Raw genomic sequence first — 13,353 nt, 5'->3', positions numbered from 1 at the left:
CTATCGATTGAAATACTTTCCTTGTGGGCTATTGTGGGGTAGCCTACATCTGATGAACATTTCCCTGTGTTGTGGCTCACTGCTTTCGATGGTTGGCCTGACCAGATGATGGACAACATCCAGTATTACACCTACTGAACCAGGGAGTCTTTTGTGCTGTGGTCAAGTCACTACGGGCGTCTGATCTAAAGAAACATCGACACTTGATCAGTCTCTGTCACCTGCTCTAATTCCCCCTCTTTCTTCAATCTCCCTGTCACACTCTATTACTGCCAATTAACAATAATTATACCAGCAAAGCTATGAGTGTGGGAGAGGAGAGGGAAGAGAGATAACAGAGCCATAGCAACAAGACAGACAGATGAACACGCCTCTTCAATGTGCACCCTCTTCCTTCTTCCTCCCTTCATCTCTCCTAAACCTCTCTCTTCTGTAAGTAGTCATCTATCTTTTATCCCTCTCTGACTCTCGTCTCTTTTCTCTCTGACTCTCTTTTCTCTCTGACTCTCTTTTCCCTCTGACTCTCTCGTCTCTCTTTTCTGTCTTGCTCTCGCTCTATCTCAATTTCTCTCTGCCCAGACAATGACACACCCAGTCATTTTAAACATTAAGAACCAGCTCAGGGTCTTTCTTCTGGGACTGTGACCTTTGCAGTATTTAATGAGTAGCTACATCAGGGGCAGCCCCTTTTGCCAGCAATTGGTTTGGTCAGTCTAGCGCCTTGTCTATAATTATGTTGTCTCGAGGCTCTGGGGAAGGCTGTAGGTATATCATGCATGTCAATGAGTTTGCCCCCTCTCTGATGGTACCACTACAGAGCATGAGATATGTACACTAGCAGAGGTAAATGAAGTTGTGTTTGATGTTTGGAGTGCCTATTAACGTTTGCTCCTCTCCATCTCATATTATGTCCTCCCTTGATCAATCCCCTTTCAGTGCAGATGGCAGGATTTAGATTTTTTGTGCCAGCCACCGATTGTACGCCAGCGTTGGATCGGTGCACCGCAGCAAGCAGACACTGATCATGGACCAGGCCGCATCAGCAGTAATACTTAATCAGGATATCAAGTTTTCTGTCCCAGCTGCAGCTGCCAGTGGGCCCCGTTCTCACCGACAGTGTTAATCACCTCGGATCGTAGGCTACCAAAGAAGCGGTATGCCAAGACACATCCTGCACGGTGATGGTTTCCCGCAAAATGCATCTACACTAACTGCCACAAATGTGGAAAATCAGACTGAAAAGTACAGGGTTAGTACATTTAGTCAATTACACGGCTACTGATATTTTCGATATTAAAATAAATTAACCCATTCGGAAATCTCACTTACGACACATTTCCAATTTTTACGTTTAAATGTTATGAGTGTTTAAATTTGGTCTTGGGTGTTCTGTATATTGAATACAATTTGATTTAATTGTAATTATTCAATTTTAGTAGGCTAGTTGTAGGCCTAGTTGCGCCACAAAATCCTGGACCTATGCTACTTAATTGATTGATAAATCATGTGATGTAAAATAGAACATGTCCACAACATTTAATAAAATGCACAGTACTCACTTTTGTACATTTCAAGAGATATGAACAACAAGCAGCTAGCCCAGAACGTCTAAGCTTTTAAGACCACCAAACCCCAAAGGTTAGTGACCCCATGCTAAATCTTTACATTTGTTTACCAGCACAATCTGCCACCAAAACCTTTTTTTCTGAAGCGCAAATAAAAATAGGACACCAAATAGGCTACTGAAAGATGTTCTCAGACGGATCTGGGCCAGTGAGTAGGTTTGTTTTCGACATTCATTGTGTCACGACATGATACTTTCAACACGTCAATCGAAAACTGTCTCACAAACTGTGACAGTAGACAAACTTTGACTCTTAGTCAACCTGTCACCAAGATTGTCGCAATCTTTGGACGCGCGCTTCTCGGCGGCGCGCTTGTTTGATGGAGGGCGGCTGTGGGAGAGGGAGAAATTACGCACGGAGTCCCCCATGGTAGACTGCTGTAACGACAGACTGAACACCGACGACAGTTTCTGTCTGTAGCTCTCCCGGAACCTCTTGGCTGACCGGTACAGGTTTCCCACGAAGCAGTAACACAGTGGGTTGAGAGCAGAGTTGGTCAGACCAAGCCACTGTGCAAAGGGTCTGCTCTGCATGATCCACTCGTGTTCGAAATGATTTCCCTCTTCTCCACCTATAGTCTCCGGCATGTTGAAGTCTATCCAGATGTCCACCACGTATAGGGGTAACCAGGACAATGTGAAAAGCAGTACCAAAGACAACACCATCTTGGCGATCCTTTGACGAACTTTTAGACGAGAGACTGATTGCGCAATACCATATTTGCTTGGTTCTTGGAGTTTGTCGTCCGTTCCCCATAGCTTCCATCCCGTAAGCAGGCAGATGACCAAGTTGAACAGCACGGGGAATCCGTAGAGCGAACAGAAGAGGAGGAAGTTGTAGCCCTGTCGCAGCTTAACTTTGCCCCAGCTCTCCACGCACACGGTGACGGTGTGCGCCCCGTCCAGGAGGGACAGGGTCCGAGTGGTGTTCATGAACACTAGCGGGAGGCAGAGAACTGACGACACAGCCCACACCACCAAGATCATGCAGAGTATCCGCCGCCCTGTAAAGAAGGACCTTGCGTGGAGTGGGTTATGTACACTGTAGTACCGGTTCAGGCTGATCACGGCCAGGCTCAGAACGCTGGCGGACACCGACACCGCCTGAACGAACGGCACCGCGCGGCACATGAAGTCTCCAAACACCCAGGCGTTATAAACCTGGTGTCCCAGGTTCACGGGCATACACACGCACACGACCATCATGTCACATACTGCCAGGTTTACCAGGAGCCGGCGCGTAGCCGATGCCCCCGCCAAACGGTTCCTCTTGCGTGTGAGCACCAGGAGAGCCATGATGTTCCCACCGAGTCCGGTAATAAAAGAAAGCGTGTACATAACCACCAGAACGATGGTGCCTGGCTCGTGTCCCGAAAATAAAACGTCCACCGCAAAGGGATTGGTATTTGCAAAAGTCCAGTTGTCCGCTTCATTTTGAGGTCCACCAAGTGACACATTCGCTGACAGTAATTGTCCGAATTTAGTGTAGGAGTTAGTTAAATTCATTTCCCGCAGCTTCTCACATCGTGGCAATGTGAGAAGTGTCCGTGTCTGACGCAGACAGGTGAGAACTCAACCCCAAGGAGTGGGCTGTGGGGACGGCGCGCCCCACCGGCAGACACTGCGAGGATAACAAATAGTACATCGAATTTGTCTAATAATTTACTATCAGAATTTTATATGAGAAAGCATAAATCTGTCTAACTGAGACCTCAATATCTATGTCTGTCGCACTCATAATGGTATTCCACACTGCCCAAGAGAAGGGGCGTGCTGGACCAATCACATCTTCTCTTTAGCTAAAAGGATGGGCTCTCTTTCTGCCCACGCTCGTGCACTAACTTTTTTGTTCTGTTTAAGCCCAGCATAGCGCGCTTGTGAGGCCTGGTGGGAGGTCGCACCGTTTTGGAAAGGAAGACAGTGAAAGGGCAACATCAGTACCCCCCCCCCCCCCCCAAAAGGTGCTCACAAACAAAAGTTGCTTTTGTGAGACAAAAATAATTGTTTTGTGATAAAATATACATCACTTACGCTGTACAAGTTGTCATTATACCAATTAATCTCTTAGTTGCTATGATGCCAGTCTAGGTGTTTAGCAGTATAGTTGTGTAGGGCTACACAACATATTCCACCACTTTAAACAATAATTTGTATACAGGTGAAGGTACTAATGTCACTGAAATGACTGAGAGATGTGTCTATGATTTTAGTGAGAAACTAGGAAATCTGTTCATTTCTGCTGATATGATTCAGTCCCTTAATTCCCATTCTCCTTGACAAATATAAACCATTAGCCTTTACATAAAAAGATGGGATCTATATCTGTAAGGAGCACCTTAGTCTAGAAAGATTTTCTGTTTCTTTTAATTATTTCATTATTTTTTGAATACAACAAAATAACCTTAGGGTCAGCTGTAGAGCTTGACCACAATTACACTAATTATAAACCACCCAGACCGTATCAGTGTATGTGTGTGTGTGTATAAGCGAGAGAGTGTGCAGGGGATTGAACAGAATAGGAGATGTAGGGGTCACTCCACTAGACATTACTGCTCTCAGCACCCCCTCACCCCCCCTCCTTTCTGTTTCACCTGCCTATACCCTTTCTTCCTCCACATATCTTCCTCCAAACATATACATCCTCTTAACATCCCCCCTCCCCCCATACACACACACACACACACACAACCTGAGGCAGAAGAGTGCAGATTGCATAACTAGGTGGCCCCTGGTCATTTGAACCGTTGTGACTTTGGTGAAGGAGAGAGGGAGAGACCAGTGGAGACTGCTCTAGGCTGATCACTATTTACAGTAGATGGTCCTTCTGGAAAAACTACAGCTGTGATCATATTTTGCAATGGTGACTCATGTTGGGTCCATGTAGACCAGGTTGGAGTAACTTTTTACTTTTTAGTGCACACACGCAATAACATGTACACAACTTCCAACGCCACGCCTCCTCTTTCACCGAACACACGTGATCTCAGATAGCCGGTAGGATAATTACCCCCTCCAACTCTGTGATCTCACCCCCAATTAAAGCCTTTCTACCCTATCAAGCTAATACCCACTGTAGCACAGAGAGGATGGAGAGTGGAGCTGGCAGGTCAGGGAGGACGGGGCTGGGGGGGTTGCAGAGGGTGAGCTGAGGGACAGGGGTGTGTGGAAGGGCTGGGGGCTGAGGCTGGGGCTGGGGACGCCAGAATGGGGGGCAGGAGTTAAAGGAGGTCTGTACAGGGTAAGCTGAGGAAGGGAGGGTTTGGAAGGGCTGGGGCTGGGGAGGCCAGGATGGAGGGGCGGGGAGGTTTGTTTGGTGGAATGCAGATGGACGCCGGGGAGAGGTCCCAAGGCAGCACCATCTGGTGCAGCAGCATATCAGAGCCAAGGAGGAGTCTGGAGCAGGAGCCATCTGCAGGGTCCTGCAGGGTGCTGCTGCTGTACAACACAGCTCAAACCTCCTCTCCACCTTCTAACTCCATAGCTCAGTCTCTGTTGAATTGTGATGTTGTTACAGTAAGAATGCCAACACCCCCCCCGCCCCCCGCCCCCCATACACACACACACACAATGAGTTGTGTGTCTGGCATAGTCTACATACACATAGGAAGACACTCATTTCCCAGAGTTCATTTTCATCAACAGGTTAATCTGCACCTCAAGGCTTCCTGTCGACATCTTAATTAAATCAATCCCACATTTCATTTCAGATTTGATTAGATTCAACACCACTGGCCATTTCCTTGTCGCCACTGACTTGGTTCACACATCCAGTGACCTGCCCAGGTGGCATTCATCTGCTGCCAACTCCTGGTCAACACCCTCCATGAAATATTAGCCCTGGCAAACAGATTTTCAGTTTGGCAAATTCTGTCAGTGTGCCAACATTTATCTAAAGCTAAATGAACACCGTTGTCATAGAGCTGAACACATTTGTGTTCTTGGACTGTTTCCATACCAACGGTGCCACAAAGTGCCACAGTGGCATCACCCAGATTCCTGTCTCTCTGGTGAGGATGCAGAACGGAGTGCCGTGTGTCTGGAGAGGGGTGGTAATGGACACAATGTCAACTAGGATGACTAACACGCTGGCCTTTCAAAGTCATCTCATCACCATGGCGGCGCGCACCTTCAGAAGCCACAGGTTGGCTAATACATCAGGATTGTTTGATGATACAGGATTACTCATCCCTACACTTTGTCACCGAGCAGTTGCTGATCCCGAGAGAGAGAGATGCAGAGGGAGGAAGAGAGCGAGAGAGGAAAAGAGAGATCAGGAGAGAGGGGGGGGCTAGACACCCCAGGAAGTCTTGGCCTTGTCCGACCTCTCAGGGGAGGTGTACAGGCTGGCGCTGTGACATCATCCGCTCTGCCTGACGAGGTGTGAGTAACTACACATCACATGACCTAATCCTCTTGTCACCCAAGCCCACCCACATCAGGAACGAGTAGATGACAGGATTTACACACTGATCCACACACACACACACACACAAACCTTTCATCCAAAATCTACAACTATATATTTTTTCAAACCTTTTTTATTTATTTTGTCAGTGAAAACAGCTGGATACTGTGTGAATGAAACAAGTCCGTCCATCACAGCCACTGTGCTCTTGGATGTCAAGTGCAAGCCAGGTGCACACGTTTGTTTTCCATCCAAAGGATCATGACAAAGAGATAAATTAAATATCCGTAAATTCTGTATTTGGTCAATGCAATTTTGTCTTTGTGCACTTTTGAGGAGATCTTTGCACACCAGAGAGCTTCAAGCTACTTCAGTGTTAGTAGAACAGTTTACTGAGATTCCAGTCTTCAGAAACCTCTGCGACCCAGTCTCTGACAGGGTTGTGTACTAAGTGCCTGTGTCTTTGTAAAAAGCTCCTTCGACACTTTGTGAAGAAGAAATAAGTAACTTTCACACAAGAGAGGGAGCCTGGCCTAACATAACCTTGTCCACAGAAGCTCCAACCCCTGACTGTGACAGAAATAAGAAAACCACAATAAGTCTGCTGGTGAATTGTAAATGAATCTGTCCTGGAGAAGGCTGTCTGGGGTCTTTGCTTCCTTGCACGGCAGCGTGGTAGGAAGAGAAGGAGGGAAGGAAAGGAGGAGAAGGAAAATAAGGAGGAGGAAGAAGATGAACAGGAAGACTAGGAGGAGAGATAGGAGAGTATGGCAATGCTATTTGTAAACAGACACCAGGGTATTCTGAAGTGCTATTCCGGGATTTACTGGAAGTAAAGTGCTACAGAGAGAGAGTGAAAAGTTTTTTTTTTTACCGTTTTTGACCATTCAATACATTTAATAACTGCAAATTTAAAATTATAATAAAACGTTTTCCAAAAATGAAAGCAGCACTTGCAAACATGCAGGAGGAAATGAAATATCACAGTAGTTCTGATAGAAAAATTACAGGGAGTGGGTGCGGGGGAAAGAAAGCTAGAGAGCGAAACAAAAACAGCAGGCAGCTGTGAGAGGGAAGAGAGAGAGATGAGAAAATTAGGTGAGAGACTGAGAGATAGGGAGGGATGGAGGGAGTGAGGGATTGGGGAAAGCTGAGAGTGGCAACATAATTACTGTGTGGCAGCCTCATAAACAGTCCCCCACTATGTTCAATGAATGCCTCACCCTTTCATCCTTCTCCCTCACTTCCTCATCCTGCTCCCTCCTCTGCACCGCCACCACCTCACCCCTCCATTCATCCACCCCTCCCCTCCATGAAGACTGTTTCCACATGGTCCATGGTCATTCTCACACTCTGAGATCTTTACATCTTTACACCACAATCGTTTTAAAAATATTTTTTATATGTCTTACCCCTTGATTGGTCTGGGCTCATCTAATAGGGAGCCGATGGAGATGGATGTGTGTGGTGATTGGTTCATTGCAGGGAAGCAGAACATGTTGTGCTAAGGCTGGAGATATCATCTTGGGGTGGGGGAGGGAGATTGATCAGATGGGTTCTGACTGTCTAGTCACTGAATGGCACACAGGACTCAGGGATTTTGAAGCCAAAACGATATGTAGCTCCTTTGTATAATGTATGGTCTATGGTGTGTGTGTATGTGTGTGTGTGTGTGCATGTGTGTCTCAGTTTGCTTTCGGAGTTGACAAGATAAACATAATCTTGTACCTGTCAGAAACAGGTGTTGCATTCAGTCCCTTAATAACAGAAGGACGTGTGTGGGCCCGTGTGTGGTAGCTGTTATTATTCCCCGTCGTTCCTGCCTGCCTGTCCTACTTTTCAGTAGGATCCCCCCCCCCCCCCCCCCGAGGTAAGTGCTATGACTCATTAGTCTCATTAGTGAGACTCAGACCTGAAGGTGCTCCTCGGGACTGCATTGGCCCTGCATGTTCATCTGATTACAGGACCAACTCCTAAAGAAGTAGATGAGTGCATAAAAGCCCCACGCAACAAATATATAAATAAATAAAATATCAGGGAGTGTTAGGGTTAGGGTTAGGTTAGGATTAGGGTTGGGGTTGGGGTTAAGGTTAGGTTTGGGGTTAGGTTCCTCTGCTGATGGAGAGCAACCTCTCATGTGCACGTGAACACAGACTTACACACCAAGCTCTGTTACACCGATGCACCGTCAACACAACACGTGCATGCACTCTTCCACCGTTCGGGGGAAACCACTCCAACCTATCACAGCAGATGGTCTAATGTGTGTTCCCATCTCTCTGAGGATGGTCCTCCTCTCTCCATTTCTACACCTTCTCTTGCCCATCCTCTTTCTTTTCCTCTTTCCATATTGAAGGATATCACGTGTTTACATCCAAGGTAGATAAGCAGGCAGGCAATAAAGCCTAACCCAATGACAAAGGAAAAGTGATAAGGAGAGAGAGAGAGTGCGGATGAAAGAGACGGAGAGAGGGAGGGAGAAAGAAACATCCACCGAGTTGACAGGAACATTGTGTGAAAGACAGAAAGGGAGAAAATGGAAAGAGAGAAAGGAACAGTTTTCACACATTCCCCCAGACGGCTGTGTGTGGATGCTGTAGTGTGCTTTCTCCGGATGACTATTTGTCACCTCTTAAACAGTGACACAAGGCTGGTGATTAGAGTTGGGATCGTCTGTACACCAGTCACTTTATCACACCTACACAAATACTGTCTATATTCTGACTTCCACATCCACCTGATCAATTTGAAAGTGGTTAACAATACTTGAGATGAGTCACATCTCTGCTCCCACACCAACAGACCAATGACACCTCTTGGAGACAGAAAGAACAACCATCTCACATTGTGCGTGATGGCAGACGGAAGATCGGTTGCCAGGTCAGACAGGATAGCTCTGGACGCCGCTGAGACGAAAATTCATCAGACACGGTGGCCTTAATCTCCCTACTGATCACAGAAGCAATCAACAAGGACCCACACGATGCACCTGGGTCTCAGCACGCCTCAAGTGCTCAGCCCTCCTCCTCAATCTCACCCCATTTAGGAGAGAGGAGAGAAGCAGGGGAGGGAGCGCAACATGACCAATTTTCATAAAAAATAGACTCGGCAATATCTACTGAATTGGCAGAGTGTGAGTATGCTTGTGTTTGTATGTGTGTGTGTGTGTGTGTGGAAACGAGAGCCATAGAGAGAGAGAGAGAGAGAGAGAGAGAGAGAAGTAGGGTTTGAAGCAAAATAAATGACATTCAGAGGAGCATCTGGAGTGGTCCTTCAGAAAGGAAGTTATGATCAGATCAAGGCTGAAGAACACCATGTTCCAAAATGTTTCCAGAAAAACAATACACCCATTAGGCATAATATATTCCACCAAATTCAGATCGGAGACAGTTAACTTCTTCATGAGGTTATCTGACACACCAACGTTTCCTTGAAGCTGGCATGAGATGGCATTGACTTGAGTTTGAAACAGTGCCCAGTATACACTCCCACAAAATCCCGCAGAATCTGATCTCTAATGGATCCATCTTAGGGGATTTGGAGGGGGGAGTGTGTGCGGAGCCAGTGTGGAGTGTGTTATTAACTGTCTGACAGGGGATTACTATGAAGGGTCCGGCTGCTTCCAGAAACTCTGCTGCTTTCTACATTTCCTACCTCATAAATCTTAACTGCTCCCTTATGAAAGATGGACACAGCAGTACAGTGACAAGCTGACACACACACGCACACACACACACTGTGCAAGTATTTAGTGATACACTCTGAAACCCCTGAGCAGCAGTGCCACTCCACTGCCGACGCCAGTCTCTCACCCCATTGGCCCACAGCCAGAGACCAGAGAGACTTGTGCTCTGCTCAAGTACCACACACATCCCTGATCTCCCACTCTATGTCTCTATCTCTTGCCCTCTATGTTCCTCTCTCTCTCTCTCTCTCTCTCTCTCTCTTGCCCTCTATGTTCTCTCTCTCTCTCTCTCTCTCTCTCTCTCTCTCTCTCTCTCTCTCTCTCTCTCTCTCTCTCTCTCTCTCTCTCTCTCTCTCTCTCTCTCTCTCTCTCTCTCTCTCTCTCTCTCTCTCTCTCTCTCTCTCTCTCTCTCTCTCTCTCTCTCTCTCTCTCTCTCTCTCTCTCTCTCTCTCTCTCTCTCTCTCTCTCTCTCTCAAACCCAGAACCCCTCAGTTCTGACAGGGCTCTGAGTTATAACCATTCCCAGGGAGGGGGGCTCTAAGTCATTTTCCACTGGCTCCAGACACACTTCCAAAGGCAATCTACCTCTGTGACATGACAACCAGTTCCTTTGGGAGGAGAGGAGGGTACGGAATGAGAGGACAGGAGGAGAGAGTCAAGGAGAGAAGGAGAATGGAAGAGAGAGGGGAGATGAGTAACCAAGAGAGAAGAGTGCAGAGCAGACAAGGAGAGGAAGAGAGACAGGGGAAAAAAGTTGTGATTGTTGTTCACCCCAGCTAATCAGACTCTGTCGGTACTCCTGTGGGGATAATGATGACTGAAAGGTTGCCAGACTGGACACAAGACCCTCTGCACCAATCACTGCACTTGGATTGATTTGTTGATTTCTCTCCCCCTATCAGAGCCATTCTCCCTACCCGACAGTGAGCTGCTCTAATGACCATCTTAAAGAAGTCAGATTTGAGCATTAGCACTTCACCTACTGAATTTCAAATCTGTAGGAAATGCCTGTCTGCATCTGAACTGCATTCACATGCCAACATTTAAGTACGTGATGTTGTGACAGTGAGAAGGTACATAGACCGGTAGATTAGAAGTTGCATGGTTGTCCTGGAAACAGCTGCCTGTCTGATAGGTAATGGCAACAGACCCTGACCTGCTGTTAGACACTGTCTCTATGGCGACAGTGATAGACCAGGTGTGCTTAGACTTCTATAGAGACCTCTGTAACAGAAACACACCTCTAATGAAGAACCTGCGTACACACACACACACACACACACACACAAACACACACACCTCAGCACCATATATCACCATTCCCCATCGTAAAAGGTGACAAGCATAATTCAGAACCATTTTCATAATATGAAAACAAAGCTTATTGTGTCCTGGAGAAACAATCTCTGAATAAATGAGTTCTCCATAACTGTGATGGAGAAAAAGAGAGAGAGAGTAAGAGAAGAGTGTAAATGAGAGAGGAGGGCAGTAATTATTCCAATTGCTTCATTATGGCTTGTATTTATGATGCCTGAGGCAAAGCACTTATTGAGAGAGAATGAATGTAAAAAGGAATGAAGGAAATAAAGAGAGTGACGCATTCAACCCAACCTTTACCGAGGCTCAAAACCGAAAATAGAATTAAAAAAACTATGTTAGAAGTCCCAGTAGAAGCATGCCATTCCATTCATATCATGATGTCACATAACTGCCATTCTATTCACTGGCATTCTGTTCCATCACAGGAAAGTGTGTGAAAAACCTTCAACTGACAATTCAAAAATGTTTCTCTCAACCTTTACCTTCCTCCCTCTCAGAATCATTTTCTTTCTCTCTCATATGCTCCACACATTTCACCTCCTCTTTCTCTGTCCTTCTCTGCTCTTCCTCTCGATCTCCATTGACCTCTTTCATTCCGTTTCCTCAGTTCTCTCTCTTCTGGTCCATCCATCCATGTCTTTGGCTGATGAGGCTGTTTTCTCTCATTGTAACCTGTTTATCCATCAGATTGTCTCCATCCACCTGAGCACTGAGCTCTGACCAGAGGAGACCACAGTACCATGACACCCCAGACCTCTCTCTGAGGAGAGATCCCCCCTCCCCAGCCCCCAACACACCCTCACACACCCTCACATCCACACACACTCACACTCACATAGACTCACACACACCCTTACATACACTGACATTCACACAAACACACTCGAACACACTCACACCCCCTCACACCCCCTCACACTCACTCACTCACACTTTCATGGCACAACGAGGGATGAAATTGACCCCACCGTTGAGCGATCAATACGTTACATTCATGCGCACACGCACGTCAACATGCACATGTGAATGCACACACACACACATACAAACACACAGAAAAGATAGATTGTTATGGAGCTATAAGGACACCAGAGAGACAGAATAATTTAAGGTTTCAAATGTATAGCCTGCAGAGAGAACAGAAGATTAAAAATCTCATCCATCCTCCTCAAATGGAGGGATCATAATGGGCTAGATGGAGGGATGATACAGAAGGATGTGCACGCCGTCTCTCCTCTCTGTCATCTCTTCATCTTGGCTCTCTGACCAGTCCTATCAGTCCTGGAGATAAACTCTGGGCACTGACTTGCATCATGTTTAATGGCCTGAAATATAACTATTATGTCCCAATTTTATCTTTCAAATGATATATTTTTTTTACTACAAATGCATTTAGATTCCACAAATCCTCTTACATTTATAAACATTTCATATGGGATGACAATAATCTTTTTCTATAGAACACTAAGGGTCTCACAAGCCACAGAGACAAGTTTTTCTTTGATGAAAACACATTGAACTCCTCTACTGGACTTCATCACAACAGCCTTCTCCATGTTCGTTATGTGACATGTTCGTTATGAGAGAGAGAGAGAGAGAGAGAGAGAGAGAGAGAGAGAGAGAGAGAGAGAGAGAGAGAGAGAGAGAGAGAGAGAGAGAGAGAGAGAGAGAGAGAGAGAGAGAGAGAGAGAGGAGGAGTGAACAAGAGAACAGGGGAAAGGACAGAGAGAGGGAATTGAGGGATTGAGGGAGGTCATGAGAACAGTGAATGAGGTCCGCAGTAAGTAGTCTGTGCTGTTTCAACCCAGCTACTCATCTCTGTCTGACTGACTGGATGACCGCAGCCCAAACTCACTAATGGGGAGAGTGAGATTCATAGGGTACGGCTGAGATAGGACAAACAGAGAGAAAGAGATAGATAGAGAGAGGAAGGGAAGGAGGGAGGGAGAGGGGAAGAAAATAAGTCAGAAAGATGAGGAGGGGGAAGAAGATTAAAATTGAGAGGGAGTTGAGAAGGGAGAAAGGAAGAGGAATAGAAGAAAGAGAGAAAACAAAGATATTGAGAGGTGATGGGAGAGTGGAGATGGGCTTTCAAGGAGGGGTGGATGAGAGAGTGGCCTGCAGGGGAGGGCTGATGCTGCTGTCTGTTATAATCGCCCACTTTAAGGCCGATAACATCGTAGCACACAGTCCTTACTATTCATCTGGCTTTAGAGAAATCAATAGCAATGCAACCTATGTAATGTAACAGTCTCACTATAGTGTCATTTTTTGAACTCAAGTGGTTGACAAACTAATGGACATCATAAAAACATGTTC

At 46.2% G+C, this 13,353-nt stretch overlaps 1 protein-coding gene across 1 annotated transcript; it reads right to left on the bottom strand.

The window, feature by feature from the left end:
* Nucleotides 1-1,512: 1,512 nt before the first annotated feature.
* On the bottom strand, nt 1,513-3,130 carry LOC146259844 (galanin receptor 2a). Its single transcript, XM_084670788.1, has one exon. The coding sequence runs from the start codon at nt 3,128-3,130 to the stop codon at nt 1,829-1,831; it is 1,302 nt and encodes a 433-aa protein (XP_084526914.1). The 3' UTR covers nt 1,513-1,828.
* Between the last annotated feature and the right edge of the window lie 10,223 nt (nt 3,131-13,353).

The sequence above is a fragment of the Hypomesus nipponensis genome, chromosome 13 (assembly GCF_054491055.1).
Source record: "Hypomesus nipponensis isolate SF chromosome 13, ASM5449105v1, whole genome shotgun sequence".
In the NCBI taxonomy this organism is placed as follows: Eukaryota; Metazoa; Chordata; class Actinopteri; order Osmeriformes; family Osmeridae; genus Hypomesus; species Hypomesus nipponensis.
Note: the sequence above shows the minus strand (reverse complement) of the source record. Positions and strands in the feature narration are given on the sequence as shown.

Bases quoted from the DNA above. Each gene is read 5' to 3' on its own strand.
- LOC146259844 (XM_084670788.1), bottom strand. From the start codon at position 3,130: ATGAATTTAACTAACTCCTACACTAAATTCGGACAATTACTGTCAGCG.